General features: G+C 47.6%; 1 protein-coding gene across 4 annotated transcripts in view; it reads left to right on the top strand.

The window, feature by feature from the left end:
- GALNT13 (polypeptide N-acetylgalactosaminyltransferase 13) overlaps positions 1-16,469 on the top strand; it is a 43,135-nt gene extending 26,666 nt beyond the window's left edge. For 2 of the 4 annotated variants that reach the window (XM_088059119.1, XM_088059118.1), the window contains 7 exons: positions 375-555; positions 3,304-3,443; positions 6,525-6,623; positions 8,073-8,207; positions 9,845-9,874; positions 11,645-11,868; positions 14,891-14,987. In XM_088059119.1, the coding sequence (XP_087915245.1) occupies positions 375-555; positions 3,304-3,443; positions 6,525-6,623; positions 8,073-8,207; positions 9,845-9,874; positions 11,645-11,830 (771 nt within the window). In that variant the 3' untranslated portion in view covers positions 11,831-11,868; positions 14,891-14,987. Of the gene's footprint in view, positions 1-374; positions 556-3,303; positions 3,444-6,524; positions 6,624-8,072; positions 8,208-9,844; positions 9,875-11,644; positions 11,869-14,890 lie in introns of all 4 variants that reach the window. The other 2 variants (XM_088059121.1, XM_088059120.1) reach the window with 2 other exon arrangements.
- The last annotated feature ends 2,239 nt before the right edge of the window (positions 16,470-18,708 follow it).

The raw sequence follows: 18,708 nt of genomic DNA, 5'->3' as shown, positions 1-18,708 counted from the left end.
GCTATTCCATGGAAGTGTTTGGGGTTATTCCATGGAACTGTTTGGGGTTATTCCATGGAGTTATTTGGGGCTATTCCATAGAATTGTTTGGAGTTATTCCGTGGAATTCTTTGGGGCTATTCCATGGAATTATTTGGGGCTATTTTGTGGAGCTTTTTTGGGCTGTTCCATAGAGGCACTTGGGGTTATTCCATGGAGTTATCTGAGGCTATTCCATGGAAGTGTTTGGGGTTATTCCATGGAATTCTTTGGGGTTATTCCATGGAATTCTTTGGGATTATTCCATGGAATTCTTTGGGGTTATCCTAATAACTGCTCTAGCTAATTGGGATGCTGAGGATAACGCTTCCCGCTGGTTCCCGTTCCCGCTGCAGGTGTGGCAGTGCGGCGGCTCCCTGGAGATCGTCACCTGCTCCCACGTGGGCCACGTGTTCCGCAAGGCCACCCCCTACTCCTTCCCGGGGGGCACCGGCCACGTCATCAACAAGAACAACCGGCGCCTGGCCGAGGTGTGGATGGACGAGTTCAAGGATTTCTTCTACATCATCTCCCCCGGTACGGGATCGGCTTCCCGGTAAACAGGAGCTGGAAACGGGGTGGCTTGGGAAAGTTCTCTGAGATCATGGAGTGCAACGGTTCCCAGCACTGTCCTGTCCCCAGTGCCACATCCACAGGGATTGAAATCCTTCCAGGAATGGGGACTCCACCCTTTCCTGAAGGAATTGTCCCCAAATCCCCCCTGAGCTGCCCTGGCCCAGCCTGAGGCCGTTCCCTCTCCTCCTGTCCCTGTTCCCTGCCAGCAGAGCCCGACCCCCCCGGCTGTCCCCTCCTGCCAGGGAATTCCAGAGAGGGAAAAGATCCCTCGGGATCCTCCTTTGCTCCAGCCTGAGCCCCTTCCCAGCTCCCTCAGGAATTCTCCAGCCCCTTCCCAGCTCCCTCAGCAATTCTCCAGCCCCTTCCCAGCTCCCTCAGCAATTCTCCAGCCCCTTCCCAGCTCCCTCAGGGATTCTCCAGCCCCTTCCCAGCTCCCTCAGGGATTCTCCAGCCCCTTCCCAGCTCCCTCAGGAATTCTCCAGCCCCTTCCCAGCTCTGTTCCCTTCCTTGGCCAAGCTCCAGCCCCTCAGGGTCTCCATTGTCAGGAGGGGCCCAGGTTATCCCTGGAATCCCCAAGGGATCAGTGGGAAGGACAGCAGAGGTCTCAGCATGGAGAACCCCCTGGAACACAACACCTGGAATTCTCTTCCCCACGTGTGGCAGGGAGTGCCCATGGACTATGGAAGTGTCATCCCATTCCTGAGCTGAGATCCCAGGAGAGAGGAGCCGGGCACTGCTCCCAGGGAGAAATAGAATTCTCAGCGCGATAAAGGGCACACCTCGTAATTAAATCCCAAATTAAAAGTCTGGAGCGATCCGGTTTCTGGGAAAATCGAATTCTGCTGGAGGAGAGCCCTGCTGTAATTTTTGGGATGTTGAGCAGATTTTTCATCCAAGCAAATTTCTTCTGTTTTTGTTTGGATAAAAAGAAAATCTTCCTTTGTGCTGGGATGAGTCAGGAGGCAGTTTTTAATAAATCCAAGAAAAAATCAGGGAAAAATTCCCAAAGCAGTGGGGAAAAGTCCCCTTTTGGGTTTAGTCTAAGCCTGTAAGAAGGAGTCAGAGTTTTCCTTGGGAAGAGCCTGGGAGGCCTTTAGAAATCCCAGAAATCCTGGAGATGCTTCAAATGGGATTAGAGGAAGTCCCTTTGTTAGGAAAGAAAGGGAATGGATGAATCCGGAATCCAGGAGCTGCCCCATGTGGACCTGTCCCAGTTTGGGCCAGGTGAGGTTCAGATGATGCCGGGAGAGGAAACTGGGAGGGATTTTCCTCCTAAATCATAGCAAATCCTCACAATTTTCTGCCTGCAAAACAGTTTCTTCCCTGCCTGCATGGGAGGGCAAAAAGTGGGATTGGGATCCTCTCCTGGAGCACAAACTGTGCCCAAAATATTCCCTCCACAGCCACTGGTCTCCAGCAGTTCTCCATCCATCCATCCATCCATCATCCATCCATCCATCATCCATCCATCCATCATCCATCCATCCATCATCCATCCATCCATCATCCATCCATCCATCATCCATCCATCCATCCATGGATTCCATCCATCCATCCATCCATCATCCATCCATCCATCCATCCATCATCCATCATCCATCATCCATCATCCATCCATCCATCATCCATCCATCCATCATCCATCCATCCATCCATCATCCATCCATCATCCATCCATCCATCCATCATCCATCCATCCATCATCCATCATCCATCCATCCATCCATCCATCATCCATCCATCCATCCATCCATCATCCATCATCCATCCATCCATCCATCATCCATCCATCCATCATCCATCCATCATCCATCCATCCATCCATCCATCCATCATCCATCATCCATCGATCCATCATCCATCCATCCATCCATTATCCATCATCCATCCATCCATCCATCCATCCATCCATCCATCCATCCATCCATCCATCCATCCATCCATCCAGAGCTGGTTTGGAGCTGGAGTCTCTGTGTGTGTGGACAGCAGCAGGAATTTCCCCATGGAAAGGGCGCTCAGGCCTTGGAAGTGCCCAGGGAGGTTTGCAGTGCCCATCCCTGGAGGTGTCCAGGGAATTCCTGGAGGTGGCACTCAGGGCTGGGGACACGGTGGGACCGGGCACAGCTGGGACTCCATGACCTTGGAATGCTTTTCCAGCCTCAGTGATTCCATGAAAACCTGAGTCCTGATCCTGCTGATGCCCAGCCAGGTCTGGCTCCGAGTCTGCTCCTTTGGGACCTTGAGGGACACAAAGACTGGGAAGAGTCATGGGATGCTCCAAGGAAATCCAGCTCAGGTGCTGGCCTTGGGCACTTCCAGGGATCCAGGGGCAGCCACAGCTTCTCTGGGAATCTTTTCCAGGACCTCCCCACCTTTTCCGAGTTATTCCTGTCAGGAGAGTGCAGGGAAAAGTGGTCGGTAAAAATATGAACAGATTCCTTTATTATTTTGGAATACAAAGAAATCAAGGAATTCTGCCTTTCCAGACTGACAAAGGAAAGAAAAGGGATCATTTTCCAAGCATTTCTCTTGGCTCCATTAATTAATGAATGGATAAGGAATTACCCCTTGCACACCTCCACGGAGGGGCAGCCGCTCATCCCTCCCATCCCGCTGCTCCCAATCCCAGCACACGGATTGGAATCGGGATCTGGAGGCGGCTCCGGGATTTTCCCAGATGTTTGATGGGCTCTTGTCTCGCCGTTCCAGGGGTGGTGAAGGTGGATTACGGAGACGTTTCCGTCAGGAAAGCTCTGCGGGAGAGCCTGGGGTGCAAGCCCTTCTCCTGGTACCTGGAGAACATCTACCCCGACTCGCAGATCCCGCGGCGCTACTACTCCCTGGGAGAGGTACGGGCCGGGAATCGCGGGAAAACGGGAAACGCGGCAATCCAGGGGTGCAGGAAACCAGGAATGAAAGGAAAACAGGAATAAAAGGAGTAAGGAATTGCAGGAAACCAGGAATGAAAGGAAACCAGGAATGACAGGACACCAGGAAGTAAAAGGAGTAAGGAATTGCAGGAAACCAGGAATGAAAGGAAAACAGGAATAAAAGAAGTAAGGAATTGCAGGAAACCAGGAATGAAAGGAAACCAGGAATGACAGGACACCAGGAAGTAAAAGGAGTAAGGAATTGCAGGAAACCAGGAATGAAAGGAAACCAGGAATAAAAGAAGTAAGGAATTGCAGGAAACCAGGAATGAAAGGAAACCAGGAATGAAAGGAAATCAATAAGTGCAGGAAACCTGGAGCACAACAAACCAGTAAGTGAAGCAAGAACTGGAAACCAGTAAGGAAAGGGAAGCAGGAAATCCAGGAAACCAGTGACTACAACAAAGCAGGGAGTCTAGGAAAGCAGGAAAACCAAGAAATCCAGGGAACCAGTAAATCCAGGGAACCAGTAAGAACTGGAAACCAGTAAGCAAAGGAAAGGAATCTTACAGGAAACCAAGTAAATAAAGGAACCAGTAAATCCAGGGAACCAATCATATGGAAACCAGTAACTACAGGAAAGCAGTGAGTAAAGGAAAAGTAAGGTAAATCAGCAATGCAGGAAACCAGTGAGTAAAGGAACAACCAGTAGTACAGGAAACCAGTGAGTAAAGGAACAACCAGTAGTACAGGAAACCAGTGAGTAACGGGAATCAGCAATGCAGGAAACCAGTAAATGAAGGGAATCAGTAGTATGGGAAACCAGTAAGAACTGGAAACCAGTAAGCAAAGGAAAGGAGTCTTACAGGAAACCAGTAAGTAAAGAAGCCAGTAAATCCAGGGAACCAGTAAATCCAGGGAACCAATCATACGGGAAACCAGTAACTACAGAAAACCAGTGAGTAAAGGAGCCAGTAAATCCAGGGAACCGGTAAATCCAGGGAACCAGTGAGTAAAGAAAGCAGCAAGTAAAGAAAACCAGCAAACACAAGAAACCAGTAACTACAGCAAACCAGTAGTACTGGAAACCAGTAAATAAAGGAAAAACCAGTGGCAGAGGAAACCAGTAAATGAAGGGAACCAGTAAATGCAGGAAACCAGTAAGAACTGGAACCAGTAAATGCAGCAAACCAGTAAGAACTGGAACCAGTAAATGCAGCAAACCAGTAAGAACTGGAACCAGTAAATGCAGGAAACCAGTAAGAACTGGAACCAGTAAATGAGGGGAACCAGTAAGAACTGGAACCAGTAAATGAAGAGAACCAGTAAATGCAGGAAACCAGTAAGAACTGGAACCAGTAAATACAGGAAACCAGTAAGAACTGGAACCAGTAAATGAGGGGAACCAGTAAGAACTGGAACCAGTAAATGAAGGGAACCAGTAAATGCCGGAAACCAGTAAGAACTGGAAGCAGTGACTAAGGAAAACCAGTGGGTACAAAAAACCAGCAAGGAAAGGAGTAAGAACAACAAAGCAGTAGGTGAAGGAAAGCAGGAAGTGTCCAGAGCCAATGGATCCATTCCCAAAGGGATGAGGTGGCTTCGGAGCCAAGACTCCGGTGCTGGAATTCCCTGCTTGTCTTTTATTCCTCTTGATTTCTTATTTCTCTTTATTTCCTTTTTTTAAAGTCCTTTTTGAGGAGAAGTCGCTGTTCCAAACATATTCCCTCTCCTTACAAATCTCCCTTTAAATCCAGTGTCTATTCCCAATGTTCACCCGGCACATTTATTTCCCAAATGGAGCAGGAGATTGGAAAAGTGGAGTTTGGGATTAATATTTTGACACAATGGATATGCAGCCCGTGAGGGGAACCTTCCATCATCATTTATCGTTCAGAAAGAGACTAAAAATGGCTTTTTGGGGGATTATTTTTTAAAGGAACGTTTGCTCACTGAGTGTTTTCCAGGCTGGAGCTGAGGATCACGGATATTCCTGGTTATCCCAAGGTTCTGGGACCACCAGGAGCTGGAATTTCTTTCCAATTCAACAAATTCACAATTAAAAAATGTTACATTGAGTTGTTCCTATGCTGCCTTTTCAAAGCTCTGGAATGGGTTGATTTGATGATGATGGAATAACAATCAAAGGATTTGATGATGGAATAACAATCCTGGAATAGCACTCCACGGAACAAATGGCTTTTTTCTTTTTTTTTTTTTTGACATCCAGGGAAGTGATTTCCCATTGAAATTTGTCATTGTAGGCAGGAATAAAAGGCACTGGAGGATTCCAGGTTTAATCCTGCCAAAATAAAGGGAAACGGGGGTTTCCAGCGAGGAAAGGACTTGTCTAGGGAATGTCAAATGAAGTGGGATTGTGCCCTGTTGGCAGGCTGGAAAATGGGATGAGAAAGGCAGAAAATAGCGATTCAAACACCTGATTTGTGCAGTGTGGCCTCGGTTTCCATGGAAACAGCAGCTCAGGCAGGAGCTGGGAATTGGAGCCCGGCTTGGCTGTTCCAGGGCAGCAGGAACTGGGAATTGCAGCCCTCGAACCCAGGGAGCAGCAGAAAAATTTGGAATTTTGAAGGCACTGGAAGTGCAGGTTTTTTTTGAGATTTTCCTGCCTTTCAGAAGAGGTTGGGGCAGGATTTGATCCAGCCAAGCTGGAGCAGCATCATTAGGCCATAAATGATCCATGTCCCGCCCTGGATGGCTCCTCCTGGGCTCAAATCCAAGGAAAAACGGTGCCAGTCAAAGGTGAGCAGCACCAGGCCCCAAAGGGCATTTCCCAGGTGGATGTTTTGTTGTTTTCTGGGATGAACAGGAAGAAAAAGAACGGAGATTTTGACAGATTTGGGATAATCATCCTGAATTCCCTCACGGCTTGGCATGGAACAGTGAGAGGTGGCCTTGGATGAGCTTTGGAGCCACTTCCAACCCAAACCGTTCCGTGACTTCTTGGGAACACGATCTGTTTCCAAATTGCAATTTCCTGCACAAATCTGGCAGGCCCAGGAAATATTTTAAGGAATGTTTCACCTCTTTTCCTTTCTCCAGATCAGGAATGTTGAAACCAACCAGTGCTTGGACAACATGGGCCGCAAGGAGAACGAAAAAGTAGGATTTTTCAACTGCCACGGCATGGGAGGGAACCAGGTAAAGAAAAAGTGGGAAAAATCGGCTTCTTTAGCCAAGAATTCCTTTGGAATATTTTGAATGTCTATTTCAAGTCCGTTCTAGATTTTGTGTGAAAGTAATATCAAAATAAACAAGGAAAATTCCAAAATGTTTTCGGTTTGGGGCTGAAGGATTTTAAGAGGACTCAGCCATTTTCTTCAATTTCAGCTCCGGATTTTGGGGGAATATTGATGCAAATCCATGGGAAGTATCCCAGGGAATATATTGAACAGGGCCCTGCTGTCATTTCAGAATAAATTTAACATTCCAGACACGAACATCGGGAAATTTGGTCAGGAATTTGAATTTATTTTCGTTAAAATGAACTGGGCAGGAATCTCCATAAACGTGGCTGGATCCATCGGTTCTGGATGTGTGGGGGGAAAAGAAATATCCAGGATATTCATGGAAGTTGAGTTCTTCCATGGAATTCCAGTGAGGAGGGGGCTGGGGTGTTTCGTTTGGAGGGGCTGGAAAGGGAGGGGAAAAGTGGATTGGAATTCTTGGTCTTGTGACCGGCGACTCTGGGTTAATTAGAATAAAATTTGCATATTCCAGCGGATATTCAAATTAGCATGGCTGCTCCAGATGGGGTTTGGGATGTAAATTATAATGAAGGGATTTTTAAGGGTATTTTAAATTATTTCTAATTTAATTAATTCTAAGTTTTTTGTTATTTATGTGTGGAATTTTCCATGGGTGGCATGGTCACAATTCCCTGGAAGCTCTGGTATTCCGGACACCTGCTCCTGGCCACATTCCTGCTGGGAAAGGCTGGGGTGTTCCCATCCCTGATTTATCCTGGAGCTCCATCCCAACTCCTGCCATCTCCTCCTGTCACTTCCTCCATCCTCACTGGAGCTTGGCCTCATTTCCATGGATTTCTCCAATGGAAAACCTTTCCCTCCCCCTGAATTCCAATGGATTTCTCCAATGGAAAACCTTTCCCTTCCCCTAAATTCCAATGGATTCCTCCAATGGAAAACCTTTCCCTTCCCCTGAATTCCAGTGGATTCCTCCAATGGGAAACCTTTCCCTTCCCCTGAATTCCAATGGATTTCCCCAATCTTTATTTCTAATGGATTAATTCTAATGGTTTCTGATTATTATTTAATTCCAATGGATTCCTCCAATGGAAAACCTTTCCCTTCCCCTGAATTCCAATGGATTTCCCCAATCTTTAATTCTAATGGATTAATTCTGATGGATTAATTTTGATGGATTCTAATTAATCTTTAATTCAAGTGGATTCCTCCAATGGGAAACCTTTCCCTTATTTAATTCCAATGGATTCCTCCAACGGAAAACCTTTCCGTTCCCGTGAATTCTGGTGGATTTCTCCGATGAAAGGCTCCAGCTCCTGAGGGGTCCCTCCCTGAGCTGGGGCCGGAGCTCCCAGGCCTTTCCCATTCCCGCTGTGTGTTCCAGGTGTTTTCCTACACGGCGGACAAGGAGATCCGTACGGATGACCTGTGCCTGGACGTGTCGCGCCTCAACGGCCCCGTGCTGATGCTCAAGTGCCACCACCTGAGGGGCAACCAGCTCTGGGAGTACGACGCCGAGGTATCCCGATCCCGGGGTGATTTGGGAACAATCCCACCATCCCTGGGGCTGGAAAAGCATTCCAAGGTCACGGAGTCCCAGCTGTGCCCGACCCCACCGTGTCCCCAGCCCTGAGTGCCACCTCCAGGAATTCCCTGGACACCTCCAGGGATGGGCACTGCAAACCTCCCTGGGCACTTCCAAGGCCTGAGCGCCCTTTCCATGGGGAAATTCCTGCTGCTGTCCCCCCTGAGGCTGGAAAAGCCCTCCCAGGTCATCATCAGCCGTGCCCCATCCCCACCTTGTCCCCAGCTACATCCAGGAATTCCTTGGACACCTCCGCCCTTCCTGCCTGGAAGGCTGGAATTCTTCCGATAAAATATTGGAAGAATATAGGGAATGTGCTGGATTTTCCCTGAAATTGAGCAGAATTTCCCGGGAATTGTGTAAAACGCAGCTCGGCCATGAGATGGAGCTCCTAAAACAGGAATGCTCCATGTTTTTATGGCATCTCCAAGGATTGGCTGCTTGTTCTCCTGGAAAACATCCCATTGCATTCCCTATCCCTGGATTTATTGAGCAAATCTTTTCATCACCAATTTTCCTTGGAATATTCTGATTTCAGCTGCCCGTTTTCCCTTTCATTTCATTATTCCCATTAATTATGTATCTATTATTAACCTCCAAACATTCCTAATATCCAGGATCTTTTCCCAAGAAAACAAGTTGTGATATTCCATTTATTTTTTTTCCCAGAGAAGCAGTTACAGGACATTTCCTAAGTCCCTTGTATTCATTAATTTGATTTTCCAGTGGAATTACACTGATTTTTCCTTTCCTTACTTATTCAGGAATTGCATGGAAGGATTTTGGGTGTTTTTTAGGAATTTTTAGGAATTCTGGCTTGGCAAGGGACAGCAAAGCCACAGCTGGATATGAAATAATCCCAAAAAAGGGATTTCTCTGAGGGATTTCCATGGAATTTTCTACAATTTCCCGCTATTGTTAATTTTTATACTTTTCTAATTTAATTTGTTTAAATATTGAATAAATTCCAGGCTCCCATGCCTGGTGATTCCCATTGTGACATCCAGGGAAAACCCCTGGATATGGGGAGGGATGAAATCTTGGGACACAAACAAAGGAATCCAGGGAAAATACAGAGCTGGAAATGTGTCACAGCTGATAGGAAGGAGTTTAATTCCCTGTGGATGGATGGTGATGGCAGGGTTTATTCCAGAAAAATCCCCCAGGGTTTATTCCTATCAAATTCCTCAGGATTTATTCCAGATGGATCCCTCAGGGTTTATTCCAAGGCTGCCAGAGCTTGGAATATTACATAATATTCCAATATAATATATATAAAATTATATAATATTCCAATGTAAATAATTCCAGAGTGTTTGGACAACGCTCTCAGGGACAGGATGGGATTGTTGGGATCTCCTTGCAGGGCCAGGGGTTGGATTGATGATCCCTATAGATCCCCTCCTGCTCGGAATTCCGTGATTTTTTTCTGGGTAATTGCCACTATTTGTCCCCAATCGCGGTGTCCGTGCAAAGCTGCGGAATTTCCATCCGGGGAGAGCTGAGGAGCTGCACAAAAACTGTTCCTTGGATCTCTGACTCCGCTTTCCTTCTGTCTCCCCTTCCCTCAGTATTTTGGGAAATGGGAATATAGCTTTGAGGTAAGTCTGGAGCAATCCCTGTGCCAAATCCCGATTCCTGGAATAGCTCCTGTAGCTGCGCCCTCGCTCAGTGCTTCTCCATAGCTGCTGCTCCAACATTCCAGAGCTTCCTGCTCCCTGAGCCAGCCTGGGAGAGCTGGGAATGTTCCCCTGGAGAAGGGAAGGATCCAGGGAGAGCTGGGAATGTTCCCCTGGAGAAGGGAAGGATCCAGGGAGAGCTGGGAATGTTCCCCTGGAGAAGGGAAGGATCCAGGGAGAGCTGGGAATGTTCCCCTGGAGAAGGGAAGGATCCAGGGAGAGCTGGGAATGTTCCCCTGGAGAAGGGAAGGATCCAGGGAGAGCTCAGAGCCCCTTGCAGGGCCTGAAGGGGCTCCAGGAGAGCTGGAGAGGGACTGGGGACAAGGGATGGAGGGACAGGAGCCAGGGAATGGCTCCCAGTGCCAGGGGCAGGGATGGGTGGGATATTGGGAATTGGGAATTCCCAGAGCAGCTGTGGCTGTCCCTGGATCCCTGGAAGTGCCCAAGGCCAGGCTGGATTTGGGATTTGGAGGGGAGGTGCCCCTGCCATGGCAGGGCTGGATTGGGATGAGATTTAAGGCCTTTCCATCCCAAACCATTCCATGAATCCAGGAAAAGCCTGCTCAGATTCCCACATTCATGTTGATCCCCATGTGAGGAATCCACTGCCTTGGGATATTTCATATCCTGTGAAACCAGAGAGAGAATTCCAGGTCCTTTTCTTATGGACCTCTGCTTTCCCTGGAAAGATTCCCGGGCAGGAGGAGCAGGGAGCATGGATCCGGAGCGATCCAGCCCTGCTGCTGCCTCCAAGTGACATTTTAGGGACACCTGGCCCTGGTATTTTTAGTGGCTCCTTTATCCTCACGTCACTTTTTCCATTCCCAAGCCAAAATCACGGGAAAGGAGCGGGAGAGGAGCTGGGATGTGGGAAGAGCATTCCAGCCGCTCGGTGATGGGATGATGCCAGTGGGGAGAATCCAGGGAAGTGGAAGCTCCCCTTCATCTCATCCCACCTGGAATGGGCACTGGGAAGGAAAAGCTGGAATTGTGGTTGGGGGAAAAAAAAAAAAAAAACCCACATAAATGTTTAATGAATTCTGGTTTTAATGGAGTAATTCCCAAATGGGATTCAGGGTGGTTTGTGCAGGAAAAACTCCGTCTGTGCCCAAATCTTTCCAGGCAGGAATCTCAGCCGTCCATCCAAGGGCTTGGAGAGGCAGGATCGGGAGCCTCGCTCCGTGGTGGAGCTTGGGAATGGTCTCGGGGAGGAAATTTTGGGATGTTTGTGCAGGAATAAAACCCATCTCTGCCTGGATCCTTCCCATGGGGAATCGCAGCAATCCAGGGGGTTGGAGAGGCAGGATTGGGAGCCACGCTCTGCAGCGGATCACGGGAATGCTCTCAAGAGCAACCTGGAAGTTTTGGGATATTCCTGCTAGGAGAACCCCACCTCTGCCTGGATCTTTCCAGCAGGGAATTGCAGCAATCCAGGGGTAGGGAGAACGGGATTGAGAGCCACAATCCACTCTGGATCATGGGAATGCTCTCAAGAGCAGGGAGGAGATTTTTGCCTGGAATTCAATCCCACTCCATGAATTTCCCTCTGGACGTTCACCTTGGTGAATCCGAAACTCCAAAATCCCGACCCACTCGCCGTTCCCGTCGCCATTCTCCAGTAGCAATTCCCACGTTTTCCCCGCTCTTCCCGCCGCCCTCGGCCGTTCCCGCTGAGCGTTCCCGCTTTTCCAGAGGCGCACATTCCTGCACATCATCACGCAGTCGTGCCTGACGCTGGGCAGGATCGAGGACGGCTCCCAGGGCCCCACGGTGGAGGCCTGCGATGGGAGCCCCCTGCAGACCTGGATCCTCAGGAATTATTCCCGCCTGGAAGTCTTTAGGAAGGTTTATTCCAGCCCCACCGATTATTTCCTGTAGGGACGTTGGGATTGGAAGGAAATCCAGGATGTGGTGGGGTAAGGAATTCCCAGGGATTCTTCCGGCTCTGCTGGAGGAGCTCGGCGAAAATTCTGTCTTGTTTTATTTTGGAAATTTTTGTATTTTTTAGATTTTTTTTGTTTTTGTTTTTGACGGTTTCAAAAATGTTAATTTTTCATGGAATTCATAGATTTTTCATGGAATTTTTATGAGAATTTTTTATTCACTTTTTCACACATTTTTCATCATTTCTTCCCTTTTTTGACGTATTTTTTCATGTCGTTTTTGACATGAAAAGTTTTATTTTCATGAAAATTTTGCCCCAAATTTTTCTTCATATTTTTCATCAAATTTTCATGCATTTTTTGCAGACTTTCCTGGAATTTTTCATGGAATTTCCTTAGAATGTTAACAGAATTTTTTGGTAGAATTTTAATGGATTTTTTTTTATAGAATTTTAATAGCATTAGGATAGAATTTTCATAAAAATTAATAGAATTTCAGAATTCGATAGAATTTTTTTCAGAGAATTTAATAAAAAATTTAATAAATTTAATTTCATATCAGATTTTTCCATAGAACAAGACAGAAGATGATTCTATAGCCATAGGATAGACCAAGTGTTTAATGTTAGTTCTTCTTAGTTCTCAGTAATTATTAGTTACTAGTAATTATTAGTCTTAATTGTTATTTGTTTTAATTAATTTTCTATTAATTCAACTCCCTTGATCTCTTGCTGTCACTGTGATTGTTCCAGCCTGCAGGATCTGAAGATTTGCCTCCTATTCCAAGACATAAAAATAATTCCAGTTGCAAAATATTTTCTCAAAAAGGTTCAGCTTTTCCTAGGATTTTCCACAGAGTTTTCCCAGATTTTTCCCAGATTTTTTACCTAGAAGTTGAATTTTTTCCAGATTTTTTCCTGTAATTATCATGGAATTTTTCATATTCAGTGGATCAGGATGGGGAGATGGGGGCAGGAAAACCAAATTCCGTGTGGGGATTTCCCAGGAGTTTGGTTGGGGATAAAAAGCCTTTTTGTAGATCTATATTGAAAAATTTCTATCTATATATGTCTTTATTTTCTATATTTTTATCTATAAATAAAATTACAATAATATATATAAATAATTGTTATTAATATTAAAAATATCAAATAAATTAATATATATAATTAATACAATAATATATTAATAATATATTAAATACAGTAGATATACATTTACACCAGATAATTATTCTATAATTTCATTATATTGTATATTAAATATAATAACTTATAATTATTATAATTTTACAGTAAATATAAATAAACAACAATATGTTTATTATGTAATATATAAATACTATGCTATATTTTCCACTAAATATAAATAATAATATACATAAATAATATATAAAAATATAATTATATAAAAATCTTATAAATAATGAATATAAATGGTGTTTATGAGCCCGGAGAGCATAATTTAATTGCTTATTTTATATTATTCTGTATTATACCATTTAATATATTTTTGTGTCTTAATTTTTCATTGTTCTATATCATTTATATTTAAATATAATATAATATAATATAATATATGATATTATATGATATGATATAATAATTATGTTACATTAATATAATATAATCTATATTTTATAGTAATTTTATATATAATCTAAATTATTTAATATATTATTTTAATATCATATATAATATTATAATTTAAACTATTTAATATTATTTTATTTTTCTCCTATTGTTTATTTTATATAATTATTTTTTAATATTACATCAATATTTATGCTCCTGCTTGAGCCCAAGCCCTCAAGCACCTCCCATCATTCCAGCCCCTCTATCCCTAGGGAGATCCCAAGGTTTGACATCAGCCTGGGCTGTTTGGGATGAATTTTGGGATTAATTCCTCCTTTCTCCCCTCTCCTCAGGGCTCCAGGATTTTCCTGCCCGTCCTGGTTTTCCCTGTTTGTTCCCTTGCCATAAAATTGGGCTCTGCTCCAGTGGATCATCTGCAGACGGGATTTCCACCCTGAAATTCCCCATTCCCAGGGGTACTGGGAGAGCTGGGAATGTTTCCCTGGAGAAGGGAAGGATCCAGGGAGAGCTGGGAATGTTCCCCTGGAGAAGGGAAGGATCCAGGGAGAGCTGGGAATGTTCCCCTGGAGAAGGGAAGGATCCAGGGAGAGCTGGGAATGTTCCCCTGGAGAAGGGAAGGATCCAGGGAGAGCTGGGAATGTTCCCCTGGAGAAGGGAAGGATCCAGGGAGAGCTGGGAATGTTCCCCTGGAGAAGGGAAGGATCCAGGGAGAGCTCAGAGCCCCTTGCAGGGCCTGAAGGGGCTCCAGGAGAGCTGGAGAGGGACTGGGGACAAGGGATGGAGGGACAGGACCCAGGGAATGGCTCCCAGTGCCAGAGGGCAGAGATGGATGGGATATTGGGAATTGGGAATTCCTGGATGGGAGGTGAGGCCCTGGCACACTCCCAAGGAATGATGGTGGGAATGCTCCCGGTTCAGCCGGGACTGAACCTCTCTGGTGTTATTTGACAGAATTCCCTGTTTAACTTCCCGGGATTTCTCTGTGAATTTGTTCTTCCAGTGGAACAGGTGGTGTTTTATTCCTTCCAGTTTGTTTTGTGTCCTTCCAATTCTCCCATCCCTCAGAAATGTGGTGGGATCAGAAGGCGCTTCCCGAGAAGGAAAAATGCCCTGGGAAGAGGAGCGTTTCCATGGAATACTGAGCAAATACATTTCCACCAGCAGCAATTCCTGCTCTGGTCCCAAACATTCCATGTGTCCACGTGGAGACCCAGCTCCTCCATCCAGCAGCTGTGCCTTGGGAATATCAGATTTCCCTGGAATTATTTTCCCTTTGAAGAGGGATTTGTCGGTTGAGCAGAGGGAGGAGCAGGGTGGCTCCGTGTGGTGGGGATGTCCTGGAGCTCCAGGAGATTCCCAGTGCTCCACACACTGACCAAACCGGGCCTGGAATGCCGGGACATGGCATTCCCCAACTGGAATTCTGGGTTTCAGTGGGAATTCTCTGTTCCCCCTTGCAGAAGCTCACCCTGAGGCACCTGAACAGCAACCAGTGCCTGGCGGAGCCATCGGAGGAGGATCGGCTGGTTCCCACCATGCGGGAATGCGGGAGCGGCCGCTCCCAGCAGTGGCTGCTGCGCAACATGACCCTGGGAGCCTGATTCCCGCCTCACATCCCGCTGTTCCCGCTTTTCCCGCTGCTCCCAGCAGCACCCAGCCCCGTCCCAGCGGAGCCACCGGCGAGTTCCCGGTCCCTCCGAGCGATCCGAGCTGCGGATACCGGCGGCAGCGCGCTCCCGAGATTCCAGAGGCATGGCTGACCCTGGAGACGTTGGGATGTGGAGGTGTTGCTGTCACCACGGACAGGTGGCCCTGGGAGGTGTGGCCCGAGCTGCTGGGATGCGCTGGGCTCTCCTGGAGAATGTCCTGGAGAATATCCTGGAGAATATCCTGGAGGATCTGGGGTGTTCTCTTGTGCCCAGTGGGATTTGACAGCACCAAAGCTTCCTGGGATTTTGCTGGAAAAAAAATGGGATCTGGTGTTGGGATAATCAGGCTAAGACTGCACTTCACCAAGAATTCCAAGAGGTGAGGCCACAGGAGACATGGCAATGCTGAGGGGAAGCAGCGATATCCGCGGGACCTCGGAGCGGCGCGGAGGGACCTGTCCCTACTTCCTTGGGAATGGAGCTGTCCCTCCCATGGGAATGGAGCTGTCCCTCCTTCCTTGGGAATGGAGCTGTCCCTCCCATGGGAATGGAGCTGTCCCTCCTTCCTTGGGAATGGAGCTGTCTCTCCTCCCATGGGAATGGAGCTGTCCCTCCCATGGGAATGGAGCTGTCCCTCCTCCCATGGGAATGGAGCTGTCCATCCCATGGGAATGGAGCTGTCTCTCCTTCCTTGGGAATGGAGCTGTCCCTCCCATGGGAATGGAGCTGTCCCTCCTCCCATGGGAATGGAGCTGTCCATCCCATGGGAATGGAGCTGTCTCTCCTTCCTTGGGAATGGAGCTGTCCATCCCATGGGAATGGAGCTGTCCCTCCTCCCATGGGAATGGAGCTGGGGCCAGACCTGGGGCTCAGGGGACTCCTGGAAGGACCAGAGCTGAGACCTCTGGAGCTTGGAGGGTCTCCATCCCTCCATCCCAGCACATCCATGAATCCCTGCATCCCACCAGCCACAGGCACGGCTCTGTCCCTGGATCCGCTCCCAGCTCCGCCTCCAGGTGTTCCCATTCCCACTGGAATCACAGAGGCTCCTTTCTGGTTTTAGGGATTTGGGGGCTCCGTCCTTTTGTGGGTGTGGCTGTTCCCAAAGCGCTGCTGGTCCTCCGGAGCTGCTCCAGCTGGGATGTGGGGACAGGGACATTCCCGGGATGTGCTGGGGACATTCCTTTGGGAGACACCCCAAATGCAGCTGCGGCCCTCTGGGCTGGGATTTTGGGAATTCTCACTGCCCAGAGGGTTCAGGAGACTGAAATCCCAGGGCAGCAGGATCCCAGCGCGGATAAGTGGGGAAATATTTCCCAGGATTTCCCTCACAGTTCCCAAAAATCTCTGTAAATGCACTGGGTCATTAAAAATGCCGGTATTTTCTGTACCCTGCTCTGGTGGTTCTGGATTCATCCGGGGCTTTATGGGTGAGGTGTAAATCAGAGGATATTTCCGGGATAAATGCATTGAACGGGAAGCAGGAGGGAGTTCAGTTGGGAAAGGGATTGCTGGGTGTGCATGGCGCTGGAATATCCTGGATTAACTCAGATCAGGGGCTCATCTCCAGCCTCCTGCCCGAATATTCCTGCTCTTCATCCTCCAATCACCCCAAAGATACAAAATGGGATTTAACAGCTCCACCCCCACAAAAAAAAGGGAGGTTTTGTTCTGCTTTGTAAAAAAAAAAAAAAGCAGGAAAACCTCAGGATCAAATTTAAACAGGAATTTCCATGCAGGAAAAGAGGAATCAATTCTTTATTTCGTCTCCTTCCCGAGGGTTTTGGCCACACCAGAGCCCTGGGTGTGTCCTGGGGCCGGGAATTGGGGTTGGGATGGGAAGGAGGAGGTCGGGAATGTCCTGGGGACAGTGGCAGAGAGGGTTGGCACTTCCCTATGGAACATTCCAAGGGGGGACAGCTCCACATTCCCAACGCTGCCCTGTCCCATCCCAAGGATCCTCGGCATCGGAACCGGAGCTATTTTTAAAATGAGGGTTTTGTATTTATAAAATTAGGATTTTTATAAATAGAATTTCTGTATTAATAATTAATTTTATAATTCTTCCTACACTGCTGAAGTGCCCTTCAATCAATTAAATCCCAACAGGATTAATTAAGAACTCCTTTAATGAGATTCCCCGCATCCAGAGTTGCTTCCTTGTCTGAAAAATATGGAAAGCCCCCCAGTAAAATCCCTTTTCTCAGGAATTCCCTGCTCCAGGATGTCCCTGCAGGTGTCTGGGGGGTTGGAGCTGCAGGTGACACCAAACCCTGCCGAGGCCCCTGGTAATTAAAGCATTTGAGGTAATTAACTGCTCGTGTTAATGATGGGCTGTGGAGCCTGGGAATGAATCACCCAAGAATCCCTTTGGAAGGGATGAATGCAGGCACGGAGGTATTTCCCACTTTTTCTTTGGAATTTCTCAGAAATGTTAATTTTTAGGATTGATAGAAAATTACAGAGAGGGAACCAACCTCCATCTCATTTCCTTGGAAAACTTTTTTTTGGGATTTATTTAAGGGATTTAGGGATTAGGATATTTTGGGGGTCAGGAAAATCCTGACTGCCTGCTCCAACTCCCATTTCAAACTGGAAATGATTTTTCCGAGGGAAAACAGCAGGATCTGCCCTCAAATCCATATCCAGGCGGTGGGATTGGAAGAGAGAGGTTTGGGAATGTCTCTGTTAATTCTGGGAATAAATAATTAATTTCGCCCATTTTATTTATCATCATCCCCACGTCAGCTAAAGCCTGGAAAAGCCTCCAGGTGCTGAGATCAGAGAATTGCAGGTGAGGAATGGAACTGCAGGAAAAGCGGATCCAGGAAAAGGGAACTCCCGGGTTCAGGATCCAGGAGAGTTTAAATGGATCAACACAAACCTGGGATGGGAAACTTCACCTGGAGCATTGGGCTGGGACCGCAGCAGCCGTGGGAAGGTTGGATCTGTGGGATAATCGGCACAAGGATGATGGACATGGAGCTGCTGGAGGGTCCAGAGGAGACCATGGAGCAGCTCCAAGGCTGGAGCCCCTCTGGAGCCAGGCTGGGAGAGCTGGGAATGTTCCCCTGGAGAAGGGAAGGATCCAGGGAGAGCTGGGAATGCTCACCTGGAGAAGGGAAGGATCCAGGGAGAGCTGGGAATGCTCACCTGGAGAAGGGAAGGATCCAGGGAGAGCTGGGAATGTTCCCCTGGAGAAGGGAAGGATCCAGGGAGAGCTGGGAATGTTCCCCTGGAGAAGGGAAGGATCCAGGGAGAGCTCAGAGCCCCTTGCAGGGCCTGAAGGGGCTCCAGGAGAGCTGGAGAGGGACTGGGGACAAGGGATGGAGGGACAGGACCCAGGGAATGGCTCCCAGTGCCAGATGGCAGGACTGGATGGGAAATTGGGAATTCCTGGCTGGCACAGGTTATTCCATGGATGTTTCCAGATCCCTGGAAGTGTCCAAGGCCGGGTTGGGCAGGACTTGGAGCAGCCTGGGACAGTGGGAGGTGTCCCTGCACAGCAGATCAGCTGGGAATTCCATCGATCCAGGGGGGAAGAGCTCTTCCAGTGCTCCTGGAGCAGCTTCCTGTCTCCAGGACCCTTGGGGTGGCATCTCCATGTCCATCATTCCCTTCCCACTCCC

The sequence above is a fragment of the Pseudopodoces humilis genome, chromosome 8, assembly GCF_049639895.1.
Source record: "Pseudopodoces humilis isolate 2021_Gansu_Grassland_sample_001 chromosome 8, ASM4963989v1, whole genome shotgun sequence".
NCBI classification, from domain to species: Eukaryota; Metazoa; Chordata; class Aves; order Passeriformes; family Paridae; genus Pseudopodoces; species Pseudopodoces humilis.
This window is presented reverse-complemented; position numbering and strand designations above follow the sequence as displayed.